Below are 15,117 nucleotides of genomic sequence, written 5' to 3' on the forward strand. Positions count from 1 at the left end.
GTTATGTATTTATTTTTCTCCAACTTATTTCTTCTCCTTAATACTTAGCATTAGATACTGTTTTCATCGTGTCATTATTGCCAGAAAAGTGGGACACCCTTTAAGAACTTTAGTGTTACTATTTGAAGACAGTAATTGAGGAAAAAGCATAGTGTTCATTTGAAAATTTACTATTTTGCTTAGAACCTTTATATTTACTAATCTTATAAAAGAAAGATCATTATGCATTTGCAGTAGGGCAATAAAACTCTTCATGTAGTTATGTAGTATTGCATAACTAAATCATAAAGAATACAATAAGTTTAAATATTTGCCAGGCAAATTACCCAACCCTGAGGTACATATTCACCCTTATTTACACCACTCTAATGATTTATCTCCTTGTTTGCCTTCATAAATTACTCTCATTTGTAGAGTCTGTACTTCCTAGAACAAGAATCCTTCTTTTTTCCCAAATGCTCCTTCATCTCATGCATAGGAAGAGAGTCAAAGAGAATTTTCTAAGTTAGAGGGATGTTTCTTTTAAGGAAAAATGGAATGGCATAATGGGAACAAAAGAACTTGCACTACATTGAAATAGCTTCTCTGCACTCACACAATAAATGGAGGAAATTTTCTCCTTAATAGAGAAAAATTAATGCAATTATTTTCTTAGCAGAGAACATGAGGATGTTCATAAACAGCTTTCCAATCACAGCTTGGCTGCTTGTTTCCTTTTCATTTCAACAGAGACTTCATGAAGTCAATTTACTGTTCTAAGTCCCGAGAATTGTTTCTCTCTCTCTAATTCATTTTACTCTTTTTTAAAATCTACACTTTTGCACGTTTTTACTTTATAATATGCTTGTTCCATTATACCTTTTAGTGTTTCCCAAGTTGTCTGCATTGCATGCATGAAGCTATATTTTAGCATGACTTTCCACATTGTCCCCTTGATTCCTATTCCATTTTTTTAGCTTTCCCTATTTTCATCTTTTCTATCCCTCCTGAGCTTTCCATAGGGTCTCTTCTTTCCTTTTCCTTCTGATCTTGTTTTCATGTCTGTGATAGTTTATTTGTGTTGTTCTTGCTTCTTTTCTTAGTTCTGTGAGCGAACAGTTCATCTTAACCATCATATCCCTGAGGTCTTCTATTTCTACGTTGTTGTTTTCAGAGATAGAGGAAAATGCTTCTTATGTTTTTTTAAACAGTTGCTTAATGTTTCGTGTTTTCCTCAGTTCCATGATTTCTTTTGGGGTGGGGGCAAGGCTAGTTTTTCATCTAATCTTTTTTTCTTATAGAAACTGTGTGTTAGTGCTATACTCTTTTCCTCTTTTTAGAAAATGTAATTATCTCAGGAAACATTACTTTTCCTTGGACAAGCCCTTCACCACAGATTTATTTTGGCAGAGATATTTGTTACAGTTCTAAGCTTCTGATCACAACGAAAAGGCATTGATCCCCTCTGCTGCCTCCTATTAAACCTGCCTGGGAAAACATGGCTTCACTGTTTCATTCTTTGCTTTCTGTGGCTCTGTCTTTTCTACTTCTCTGAAACAAAACTTTTCCATCAGGGGCGTATTCCACCAGCCCTGCTTCCTGAACCCATAGTTGAATGCATAGAATCAATTTTATGCCCTTCCTTGTCAGGCAGTATATGTTTCCTGGTTATTTCTGAGATCTGCCCTTGAACCCTTTTGCCACTGACCTTTGTCTGCTTGACCTTTTGTCTCCACTTGCTTCCACATGATCTTGCTCACCCTCACCAGTTTTTGGAAATTCTACACACGTCTCAGCGGGTATGGATTGTTCCAGTCTCTTCCATTTTAAAGCTGAAGTTTGTTGTATTTTGTTTTTTAATATTCCCTATGTGTTTCTAAAAAGAGCCTTACTGAGGTATCATCTACACTCTACAAAATTCTTGGACCCTTGTAAGTGTACAGTTTAATAAGATTGAGTAAATTTATACAGTTGTGCCACAATCTGCCACAGATTGCCACAATCTGGTTTTCCAAACTTTGCGTTGCTCCAAAAGTTGCCTTGGACCTGTTTGCAGTCCACCCTTTACTATTTCTTTTAAGATTTTAATTGCTGAAATGGAAGTTCTTTATTTACATCACTGTGATTATTCCAGAAATTACCTCTGCTGTATTTCATTATTAATAAATCTGAGGGAGAAAATGCAAGTTTAATATAGTAGACTGTATCTTAGCCTTTATTCTTCCACTCTCTGATTTTTATAATAAATTTTTTTATAGCTTCTCAGATAATTTCCTTCCCAGAGGGTGAGATTTCGAGTGATAACGCTTAAAACCCTGGGGTCAGTCAGGAGGCACTGATGTTAATTGCTGCTGTGATTTTGTTAGTGTAAAATGATTTCCCCTTTCAGTGTAAGTCTCTGAAAGTACCAGGAAATCAATTGAAAATTCTGCAAAGGAGAGGAAGCCAACTTAAATTACAGGTCTTGATTTATTCCCAACAAGCTAATATAATTTTAAAAGTAAATTTTATAATTTATAACAATTTTGGGACATTCAAAATTCCGTAGCAAAACTGGCTACTTATTCCAGTTTTAGTCCTGATCTCATTGTCAGGAGACCCTTGTTTAGGTTACTTAATCCTCCTGAACCTTGGTTTCCTGAAATTCCCCACAATAATTTACCTTTCTTTTAGTAAAATGTTGAGGACTTTTGTTAGCAGAAGCTGCCTCAATGGCATGTTGGATACACTGAAGCACTGAGGGTATGTGGCCAAATTATAACTGTTCTCAGGCACATCCAGAAATGACCAAAGATGAAGCAAGACACCTAAAGGGTGCCACTCTCATTCTCTCAAAATGCGTGGCTAAAAAAAACAATCTCAGGAGGAGGTCGGCAAATCCTTGAACTATCATTTGTACAGTTATTTATTAAGTGTTTTTTCTATGTGCCAGACACAATGCTAAGCATTTTCAATAAGAAAATAAATATATTTTATTTTCTTACTGAGCAACATTAATATACATTGAGGTAGTTGTCATTTTCCCTTTTATAGGTAAGGAGACTGAGATTTAGACAAATTGGGCCAGGAAATGGATTAGAAAAGTGGAGCCAGTACTCCAATCCAGGTCTGGCTGACTCCATAGCCAGCCGCCAGCCAGGCTCTAAACATTCTTATGTGTCTCCTGTATAGCTTAGACCTCCCTACATATAAAAGTTGAAAATGTGGATAAGCTCTATGCTTTTCTTTTTAATTAAAATTTATTGGGATGACAATGGTTAGTAAAATTACACAGGTTTCAAGTGTACAATTCTGTAACACATCATCTAAATATCACATCTATGCTTCTTAATGGAAACTATGATATAAATTCCAGATTTTCTCATCATTACTGTACTACCTGGAGCGTGTATGAATGTGCTGCTTTTAAGGATTGCTCCCATCACCGTCTTGGTCTGCTGGTAATATTTTTACAAAGGAATGTGTTAGACAGACAAGCACTATAGAGACAGTTGGGTTGTAATGATGTGAATCACGCAAGTTAAACATTTCAATACTAAGATATTATTTGTTCTATAACAAAATGTCACCTTTATCAAATTGTGTAGTATTAGTAACATCAATATCACGAAAGAAGCTAGATAAGTCTGCAGTTTAACTGTTGACCTCTGAGCAAAGTTTCCTATTAAATTAGCATGTTTCCCTTTTCCTAGTAATGTAAAGCATGCCATAAGAAACAATAGTTTCAGATAGCCAATTCTTTTTAGAGGTGGTATAATTAATAGTCTACGTGTGATCAGAAGTTTGGGGTTTTTTTTGCCCCTTCTTGCATACAAAGAAAAAAGCATGTGGAAAATTACATAAAGTAAAATATTGAAGCAATTTCAGATAAAAAATAATAATACAAAAATGGAGCTATAACAGTCCACTACAAATTATGGATTTAACTTGATTTAACCTTGATCATATTTTCAAATAAAAATTGGCATGTGTTTTCAAAAGAAAAGTTGGATGCAACTGAACTATTGTGTCTTGCTTGAATCGAGTCCAAAATACTTCTCCAGATATCTATTGTGAAATTCTTCCAGGTCAAATGATGTTGATTTGAAAAATCTGTCTGACTATAGAAAAGCAACCAGGTGAAATTAAAGATAAAGAAACTGCTATAGTATTGGTCTGAATCCTTTTAAGTCACCTTCTCTAGAAAAACTGCTGTGATATACATATTCTCTCTCTCTCTCTCTCTCTCTCTCTCTCTCTCTCTCTCTCTCTCTCTCTCTCTCTCTCTCTCTCCACCCACATATCCACACACACATTTATGTATATACATATTAGAAAAATCTACCTAATTCTACACATGTATATGCATACTTTTAAAGTAAAGTCTTTTATTTATTGGTGTAAAACAACCACACGTATCTTAAGTAACCTTCCAATGAATGTTCACAAATTGCATGCATACATGTAACATGATGTCATGCAGGGTGTCAGGAGGAGTCTCTGGTCCCGCTCCCCACATAGGAACGCAGGATATGGTGAGGCCAAAAAGGAACACCCATGGAGCCATAGATAGGAGAGTCATACCACTATAGTGTCGCTGGCGGCTGGGTTGGAGACACAGGAAGCAGGAGCCACACTATCCGCAACTTGTCATTCACTTGTCTCTGCCAACCAACCAACCCCACTTGCTAACTGCAATCTGTGCTTGCTAGTGTTGTGCGGGGCGGCCTGCGGGGCCTCTGGTCCCGCTCCCCACATAAGAACGCAGGATATGGCTAGGCCAAAAAGGAACACCCACGGAGCCATAGATAGGGGAGTCATACCACTATATTCTCTCTGGCAGCTGGGCGAGAGACACACAGTAGTAGCCACACGATCCACAGTCTGCCATTTACTTCTCTGCCTTCCAACCAACCAATCAATGTAGCCCCACAGTTACATCAGTAGCCAATTGGCTAACTGGTTACAGCTGATGGCCAACCAATCACAGTTGATAGTCATTCACTACCCGAGCCAGCACCTCCCCACGCAAGGTCGAGAGCCTGGAAACTGCTCTCTGGGACTCGGTCCCCACACTAGCTCAGCCACCATCTTCTTGCTGGCCCCCATTTTCTGCTAGTGTAGCCACTGCAGTTATATTAGTGGCCAATGGCTCACTGGTTACAGCTGACAGCCAACTAGCCATAGCTGATGGCCATCCAATCACAGTTGACGACCATTTACTACCTGAGCCAGCACCTTTCCACGTGAGGTCAAGAGCCTGGAAACTGCACTCCTGACTCCGTCCCCGCACATGATCTGATCAACAGATAAAACATTAACAGCATTCTTGAGCTCCCTGCCCCCATTCTTGATTTGTGATCACTATTCTAACAGCTAACAGCATAGGTGAGCGTCGCCTGTTTCTGAATATCATATAAACAGAATCAAACAAATGTATGGTTTTGTATGTGGCTTTTTCCACTTGTTTGTGAGATTTGCCCATATTGTTATAATAGTATTTCATTTATTTTAATGTATTGTTTTCCATTGTATGAATAACCTATATTGATCTGTCATACTCTTGATGTTCTTTTGGGTTGCTTTCAGTTTGGGGGTATTTTGAATAATGCTACTATGAAAATTCTTATATGTGTATTTTAGGTGAATGAATGTATGCATTTGTGTCAGACATATATCTGAGAGTAGAAATACTGAGTCACGGGACCTATATGTGGTCATTTTAGTTGGTACAGTATTCCTCAGTGGTTGAACCAAGTTCCATTCTCACCAGTGTGTATGAGAGTTCCAAGTTCTGACGGTGCTTTATAGTCTTTTCAGTTTTAGCCATTTTTGTAGGTCCATAATGTTATCACACGTGACTTTCAGCTGTATCAGCCTGATGACTAATGAACTAGAGAATATTTTTGTATGTTGATCAAACATTTGCATATTCTCTTTGGTGAAGTGCCCATTCAGGTTTTCTTCCCTTTTTTCAGCTGGGTTTGCCCTTCTTTCTTACTAATTTGTACAGATTCATTACTTAGTCCTTTTTGGTGAGATCTCTTAAAAATATTTTCTCCCACTCTGTAGTTTACCTTTTATAATCTCTTAATGGTGTTTCTGAGGAACACAGTTCTTAATTTTAATGCAGTCCAATTTATCAGTCTATTTTTATGCTTGTGTCTCATTATGAAATCTTCACCGAACCCAAATTCATGCAGATATTTTCTTGTGTTAACTTTTAGAAATTTTATTGTTTCACCTTTTATGTTTATATTGACAATCCACCTGAAATGGATTTTTTAAAACTGCAATGTAGGGGGGTCAGTTTTTACTATTTTCTTTATGAATATTCAACTAACCTTGAACTGTTTACTGAAAAACCACCCATTTTCCAATCTCCAGTGTCATATTTGTCATAAGTCAAGTGATAAGTCATAAGTCGTGTGGAGGTTTATTTATGTATTATTTTGGTCATTTGTTCTTTTATCCTTGTACCAATCTCAAACTGTCTAAATTTCTTTAACTTTTTATTTGTAGTGTATTTTTTTAAGATTGTTCTAAGTATCCTTGACTTTTCATTTTTATATAAATTTCAGAATGAACTTGTTAGTATTAACAGCAACTTTTTTTAATGATGGGATTTTTACTACAATTGTGTTGAATCTACATATCAAGTTGGAGAGAATTGGTATCTCACAGTATATCCTACATAAATATAGTCCAGCCATATGTAAAAAAGGATAATACAGCAGGATCATGATGAGTTTAGTCAAGGAATGAAAAAGTGGTTTAATATTAGAAAATCAACCAGTGCTATTCACCTTAAAAGGAAAAAAAGACATAAAATCTTTTCATTGGGTACGGAAAAAACATTTGACCAACATCAAAATTCATTTATAAAAGCTCTTAGCAGACTAGAATTAGAAAGGAACTTCTTTAGTGTGTTAAAAAGAGATGCTGACAACTTCTTCCCTAACTCTGGGATTGGAACAAAGGTTCTGCTATACCACATTTCACTGAAGGTCCTGGCCAGAGACAGGGAAACTAAGAAACTCAGACTTTTTACTTAGCAGCTGGCTTCTGCAGGGTGAGAACTCCAGAAGACAAAAAGTTGCTAATCTGGAAACTGGTACAGTGTCACTTCTGCTGTGGTCTATTACTGTAAGTCATCACAGAGTCACCCAGATTCAAGAGCAGGAGACACAGACACCCCCCATCTCAATGGGGGGAATGTCAAAGAATGTATCACTATAAATCTGCCCCAAGTTCTTACATGTTAGGAGCTATTTATTTTTTGCAATAAAATTTGAGCTCTAGCTTGGTTGGGGTACCTTGAGCTCTAGCTTGATTAAATATGAAGTTATGAGTCATTAGTTTGCCTCCTTGGGGTCTTCCGAGGCTGTGTTCTACTGTTTTTCGGAATTGAATGTTGCTATGGAGAATGTTATAGCAAGATTCATCCTTTCCCTACTTAGAGCCAAAATGGGTTCTGTTTGTTTATTTTGTTTTGTTTTTCTCTTTGCCTGATTGCACATAGATACATATCTGCCTTTATTTTAAGGACAATCGGTCCCTCAGACGTATTTTACATACATATTTTTTATCTCCTTTAATTTTTATTTAATAGCATTAAATAGATATCCAAATTTTTAAATCTTCATTGAATATATACATATATATACATATAGAGAAATATATGTGTGTATACATATACATCTCCAAACTTTTAACCTGTCTTTTATATTTGTATCATTTTGCTAAATTTTCTCAAGTCTCTTCTTTCTACGTTTTCCACAAATCTCTTTTTATGCTTCTTGTAAGATCACTATCAATGGTTTTATTATCTTCTTTAAGCTCATTTATCTATTCTTTGACAGTCTTTTTATGGAGATTGTATTTCCTTTGTTTATTGGATTGGTCTATAATTTTTGCTTGCTTTGTATATGTGTTCTTAAGTTTACAGTATTCCTTTCTCCTTGTTCATCATTATATTCACAGATATGTCCCCCTTCTCCTTCTCCTCCTCCTTTGGTATTTATCTCCAGTGAGTGTGATGAAGGTTTCTTTATTGACTGGCAGAGGAGGAGTCAGCTGGCAGTTTGAAGGGTGATCTCATAATTCTATGTTTTTCTCACTTTCGTTTCTGAGGCAGTGAGTTCGCAGTGGACTAGGAGAGAGGCTTTCTGGGGCACAAAGCTGTCAAGCACGTCTAATTTTGGATATGAGCCTTTAAATCAATAGTGTGGATCAATAGAGTTTCTGTCCCACCTTACTTTCCCAAGAACTTATTCTGTAAAGACAGTGTATCAGGATGCTGATATTGCGTTGGGGCTGATATTGTGACTCCAAGCAACAGGGCATTGAGTATTTTGGGAAATCCATGCTCTACCCACCCTCCTTCTCCTTCACAGTGGTCCGTTGTGGGGTTATGGATATATTCAAGTCTTGTTTTCTTTGATATTTCGGGTTGGTTTCAGAATAAATAGAGGGACAAAGATTCTTTACTTCAAAATACAAAGCTGGAGGTTAGTGTGTAGTATTTGCATATGATTGACTGGAGGTTAGTATGCAGCACTGAGCATACGAATTTGATGTTTTAAAATTATTTTCATGTCTTTTAAATATAAATGTTATGGATAGGAAGAATTAATATAATTAAAATGTCCATACTGCCTAAGGCAATATACATATTCAACGCAATTCCTATCAAACTACCAATGACGTTTTTCACAGAAATAGAACATATAATCCTAAAATTTATATGGGACCATAAAAGACCCCGGATAGCCTCAGCAATCTTGAGAAATAAGAACAAAGTGGGAGGTATAACGATACCTGATTTCAAACTATACTACAAGGCTACAGTAATCAAAACAACATGGTACTGGCATAAAAATAGATACATAGATCAATGGAACAGAATAGAGAGTCCAGACATAAATCCATGCCTATATGCCCATCTAATCTACGACAATGGAAGCAAGAATGTACGATGGGGTAAAGATAGTCTGTTCAATAAGTGGTGTTGGGAAACCTGGACGGACACATGCAAGAAAATGAAGCTGGACCACCTCCTTACACCATATACAAAAACAAATTCAAAATGGCTTAAAGACTTAAATGTAAGATCTGAAACCATAAAATATCTAGAAGAAAATATAGGAAGAAACTTCATGGACATTACCCGGAGTAAGATTTTCACTGATATATCCCCTCGCGCGAGCGAAGTAAGAGAAAAAATAAACATGTGGGATTACATCAAACTAAAAAGTTTTTTCACAGCAAAGGAAACCATCAATAAAACAAAAAGGGATCCTACTGTATGGGAAAAGATATTTGCCAATGATATATCTGATAAGGGATTAATATCACAAATCTATAAAAAACTTACTCAACTCAACTCCAAAAAAACAAACAACCCAATTAAAAAATGGGCAGAGGACTTGGGGAGACATTTCTCTAAGAAGGACATACAGAAGGCAAGAAGACATATGAAGAAATGCTCAACCTCACTAACCATCAGAGAAATGCAAATAAAAACCACAATGAGATACCACCTCACTCCAGTCAAAATGGCTATTATCAATAAATCAACAAACAACAAATGCTGGCGCGGATGTGGAGAAAAGGGAACGCTAGTGCACTGTTGGTGGGACTGCAGATTAGTGCAGCCACTATGGAAAACAGTATGGAGGTATCTCAAGAATCTGAAAATGGAACTACCCTATGATCCAGTAATTCCACTCCTAGGCATCTACCCGGAGAAATCCAAAACTCCAATTCAAAAATCTGTATGCACTCCTATGTTTATTGCAGCACTTTACACAATAGCCAAGATATGGAAACAACCAAAATGCCCATCGGTAGATGACTGGATTAAGAAGCTGTGGTACATTTATACAATGGAGTATTACGCAGCCATAAAGAAGAAAGAAATCTTATCATTTGCAGCAACATGGATGGATCTAGAGAACATTATGTTAAGTGAAATAAGTCAGAAAGAGAAAGACAAGTACCATATGATCTCACTTATATATGGAATCTAAAGAAAAGACTATGTGAATGAACTAATCAGAGTCAGTTTTGGGGACGCAGAGAAAAAACCGAGAGTGGTTAGATGGGTGTGTGGGAGGGGGTTGGGGATAAGGGGAAAGGTGAAGGGATTTGGAAGCAGCTGGTAACCACAAGATGGCCTCAGGGTTTTTCTTTTGAAAATTAATTTGGGGAAGGTATTCTATAATGTTGTAAAGATTTTGTTGGGTATCCGATGGACATGCGTCCTATTTGGGAGACCACCTCAGGGATACTGTGGATACCTGATCATGGCATTGTACATCAGAAGCTAAACATTAATGAATGCCAACTATAATTTTATATATATAATGTGATGGTTCAGTGTGAGGTCGGAGGGATAGTGGATGGGGGAGGGGGGTTCACAGTATGAGGGATATAAATGATGAACGTCTAAGTATTACCTTGTTTTGTACACCTGAAACTAATAAATAAATTAATTAATAAAAAAAAAATAAATAAATAAATATAAATGTTACAAGTCATTTTGTTACGAAATACCATATAACTAAATTTTATGAAATATTTTAATTTCAATGTTTCAGTGTATTGCTTTATTCCTTTTCAAATGTATTCTAACATCCTGATTTCCTTGTGCTTTTCAGATGCAGCAACTGTTTCATGAAAATTATGAACACAACCGAAAGGGTTATATCCAAGACCTTCACAATAGCAAAATCCACGCAGCCATAACGCTTCATCCCAACAAAAGGCCTGCCTACCAGTACAGGCTTCATAACTACATGCTCAGCCGCAAAATTTCAGAACTTCGCTACCGCACCATCCAGCTCCACCGGGAGAGTGCGTTGATGAGCAGGCTCAGCAACAGTGAAGTGAGCAAAGAGGATCAGCAGCTGGGAGTGGTGCCTTCCTTCAACCACTTCCAGCCTCGCGAGAGAGACGAGGTGATAGAATGGGAGTTCCTGACAGGGAAGCTCCTTTACTCGGCTTCCGAGAACCAGCCTCCTCGTCAGGGCGTCAGCAGCATGCTCAGAGCAGCGCTGGATGACACCGTCCTGCAAGTGATGGAGATGATCAACGAGAATGCCAAGAGCAGAGGACGGGTCATTGACTTCAAAGAAATTCAGTATGGCTACCGCAGGGTGGACCCCATGCATGGGGTGGAGTACATTTTGGATTTACTCCTCTTGTACAAAAGACACAAGGGGAGGAAACTGACCGTGCCTGTGAGACGTCATGCCTATCTTCAGCAGTTGTTTAGCAAACCTTTCTTCAGAGAAACTGAAGAGCTGGATGTCAACAGTCTTGTAGAGAGTATTAACAGTGACACGCAGTCATTCTCCTTTATATCTAATTCTTTAAAGATACTGTCTTCTTTTCAAGGTGCCAAAGAAATGGGAGGGCACAATGAAAAGAAAATACACATTCTCGTTCCTCTCATTGGAAGGTATGATATTTTCTTGAGATTCATGGAGAACTTTGAAAATACTTGTCTTATCCCAAAGCAGAATGTAAAACTGGTCATCATCCTTTTCAGTAGGGATTCTGGCCAAGACTCCAACAAGCATATTGAGCTGATAAAAGAATATCAGAACAAGTACCCTAAAGCAGAAATGACCCTGATCCCCATGAAGGGAGAGTTCTCCAGAGGTCTTGGTCTTGAAATGGCTTCTTCCCAGTTTGACAATGATACTTTGCTGCTATTTTGTGACGTTGACTTGATCTTCAGAGGAGACTTTCTCCGACGATGTAGAGACAATACAATTCAGGGACAACAGGTGTACTACCCTATCATCTTTAGCCAGTATGACCCAAAGGTAACCAAGGGCGGAAATCCTCCCACTGATGATGACTTTGTCTTCTCAACGAAGACTGGGTTTTGGAGAGACTATGGATATGGAATTACCTGTATTTATAAAAGTGATCTTCTGGGCGCAGGTGGATTTGATACCTCAATACAAGGCTGGGGACTGGAAGACGTAGATCTCTACAATAAAGTTATTCGATCTGGCTTAAGACCCTTCAGAAGTCAAGAAATAGGAGTAGTGCATATTTTCCATCCAGTGCATTGTGATCCGAACTTGGACCCTAAGCAGTATAAGATGTGCTTAGGATCCAAGGCAAGTACTTTTGCCTCCACCGTGCAACTGGCTGAACTCTGGTTGGAAAAACATTTGGGTGTCAGGTACAATCGAACTCTCTCCTGACAGTCCAGGCAACACATATTGCCTTTTTAAAGGGGAGTTTACCTCATTGTTGGTTGTTGTTATTTTTATTTTATTATTGTTATTTTTATTATTATAATTATTGTTGTCATAATTTTATTTTGTTGTCCTGGTCTTAAACTACTCTTGGTTGTCTTCCAAAGGGTGTTTGTGGACCTCAAGCAAGAAGAGTCTGCAGTTCACTGATTTTTCAGATTTCTACTGAAGTCAATATGTGTATTACTTTTATATATCTTTATTTGAGATTGAGTTCAATCGTGGCAATCAAATGACTTTCGAAGCTCATTCATCATGAGAGACAGCTTAGAAGAATGTTCTCTGGGGGCTTATAGTTGCAATATCGACTTTTATTTTGTTTGTCAAATTCAATGTGATACAAATATTTACTGGTGAAAGGTACCACAAAAGTGCTTTATGCTTCCTATGGGGAAGGGACTCTGTAACATAAACTTGAGTTTTGTAATTTATACAAGGACTTAAATATATAGACAATAATTTTCTTCATCTTTAGAATTTTTAAAGTAAATGAACACTTATGATTGTATGTTTATTTTTTAAAAAAATGTTTTAAAAATTGAGGAGTTTTGTTCCACAAGCAACCGGTACTGGCTACCCTGGTCTTAAGAATATTATGTACTCCTCACAACTGTCTGGTATAAATGCGAATGAACTTTATTTTCTCAAGGAAATATGATTTAATTAAATATTCATGTACATTTTAGAAGCTTTATGAAACAATGTCCTTCATTTGCTGGCAAGAAGATAAAATATGACAAAACCTGTTTATTTATAATAAAACACAGGTATAACAGTTTTCTTTTTCAAAAACACTGAAAAGTTGTGTTGTTTCCTTTTAGTCATATTTGATGTATTTCTTGGTGGTCATAGCCACCAGAATGTGCTTGCTACTCAGACTGGAAAAGCTAATAAGAGCTTATGGGCATGCTATTTGTATTATTATGCTTTAAATTCTGACCTTCATAAGTGACTAAAATGAGTAGTTTCTTTATTCAATAATTTGCAGTCCAGAAGAAGCATTCCTCCTCCTCAATCTCTTCAGCTTTGTGATCAAACTGAACCAAGAACAGGTCAGAAACAGCATTTAATATAGGTTGGTAGATGGTTCAACAATACAAAATCAATGGGGAAGTTATGAATATGTCATTAATTTTACAATTATAATTGTGCAACTATATAAAACACATAGGAAAATATCTCATCTAACTTCCCCTACCATTCTTTCTTAAAACTAAATCAATGGTACCCAGTTTGTAGAATATAATCTCGTTTAAGAAATGTAAGAGAAAATGAAAATGTAAGTATGCAATGCATTTGCATGTTTCCAAAATTTTCAAATGTCTACACTATGGGTCCTATTCCACCCAGACTTACCCTCAACCACACATAACCTCTATGTATGTATGTTTATGTGCATGTCTTTCCAGAGTTTCCTAAGCAGAAAAGATACATTTTATTTTTTCACCCTTTATACAATACACAAAATGTAGCATTATTGTATGTACTGTTCTACACTCTGATTTTTTTTCACACAATAAGACTAAAATTTGCATCAAAATTTATTTGAAAGACAATTGTTATAAGTTGTTACCATTATTTAGAACTGATTGCCAGGAGGTCACATAGCATTTGCTTTAGTGATGGGTTCCTTACATGGTAACAATCTCTTTTAGTGAAGATATTTTTGGGGCATCAAAAAAGTAACGTTGCTTAATATTGCAGCAAACACAATGGCACTCTTGAGTATAACATATAATCTTATTGTCATACTCATTAGACAGGAATTAATGCTATTTTTAGATGTTAAAATGTTTGACAGGGCCAATAATTCAGAGTTGATCTCTGCTCCGATATTGTCTCTGGCCTTCACAACCCCTTACTTTAATAGCTTATTTCCCTACATTGCGTGATTTTGCTCTTTTACAGGTTTTATTTTCCTGAACAGTAAATATATTAACATACAGTAAAGATAGTCATTTGGGAAGATGTATTATTAAATAACAATTATTAATGATTTTATTAATGAAGAAAATAAACCAGGCCCTGCTCTTTCCTTTAACTTAGACAAGTGAAGTAGGAGTTTTACAGAGGAGTATGTAAAGATCTCATTTAAAACTCAAGTCTCAGAGAGCCATGAGGCACTTGCCCAGGGATGAAGTGACATTCTCCCGTTATACTGATGCAATCATTCTGATTAAGTAGGAGAATGCAGAGATTTCATTTGAACTTAATCGTGCATATGCACACTATACTGGAAGTAATATAGATATATTTACATTCTATTTCATAACTTTGCGTTAAGATTTCCTGTGATTCTTTTTCAGGTACTGAAATATTTTCTGACTGAAAATTTATTGGAATTATACTAGTAAAATTAAGAGAAGTTTTTTTTTAAATCTGTTTAGTTTCGATTGCTTAAAGTCCCTTTAAGGTCGAAGGGCAATACAATGTGAATGCAACCTGAAGCACAATACAGTATATATACATTACCGGACAGTACAAGTGTTCTGTTTAAATGTCCCCCCTGGCAACAATTTCCTCAGCCTTCAACATCATCTTGTGATCATCTGTCCACTCAACACCACCTTATGCACTTTACTTGCATTGTCCTTGTAAATGTCATCCTCACAACAGCTCTCAGAATATTGATACTGTTTTCTTCATTCAACAGATGTGGAAACCGAGGCCATGCATGATTAAGGAACTTGTCCCAAGTTCATATAGTTGGCATGCTGTGTTGTTAACATTTAAGTCAATTGTTGTCTGAATCGGAAGTACCTGTCTTTCCCCTCTAACCCATGGCCTCCCTGTTGTTGAGTGATGTAGAAGACGATGAGGAGGGAGCAAAGACTGAGCTGACACCGTGGACGTGTTTGATCCTCCATGCAGCCCGCATCTG

General features: G+C 36.8%; 1 protein-coding gene across 1 annotated transcript in view; it reads left to right on the forward strand.

Annotated features, from left to right (window-relative positions):
* The window catches only part of CHSY3 (chondroitin sulfate synthase 3), a gene marked incomplete at its 5' end in the record, with an annotated part of 252,825 nt that extends 239,802 nt beyond the window's left edge, over positions 1-13,023 (forward strand). The window contains one exon of the mRNA XM_081034871.1: positions 10,620-13,023. Coding sequence (XP_080890997.1) covers positions 10,620-12,182 — 1,563 coding nt within the window. The 3' untranslated portion in view covers positions 12,183-13,023. The remainder of the gene's footprint in view (positions 1-10,619) is intronic.
* Positions 13,024-15,117: the final 2,094 nt, after the last annotated feature.

This window comes from Rhinolophus hipposideros (genome assembly GCF_964194185.1).
Source record: "Rhinolophus hipposideros genome assembly, chromosome: 23".
NCBI classification, from domain to species: domain Eukaryota; kingdom Metazoa; phylum Chordata; class Mammalia; order Chiroptera; family Rhinolophidae; genus Rhinolophus; species Rhinolophus hipposideros.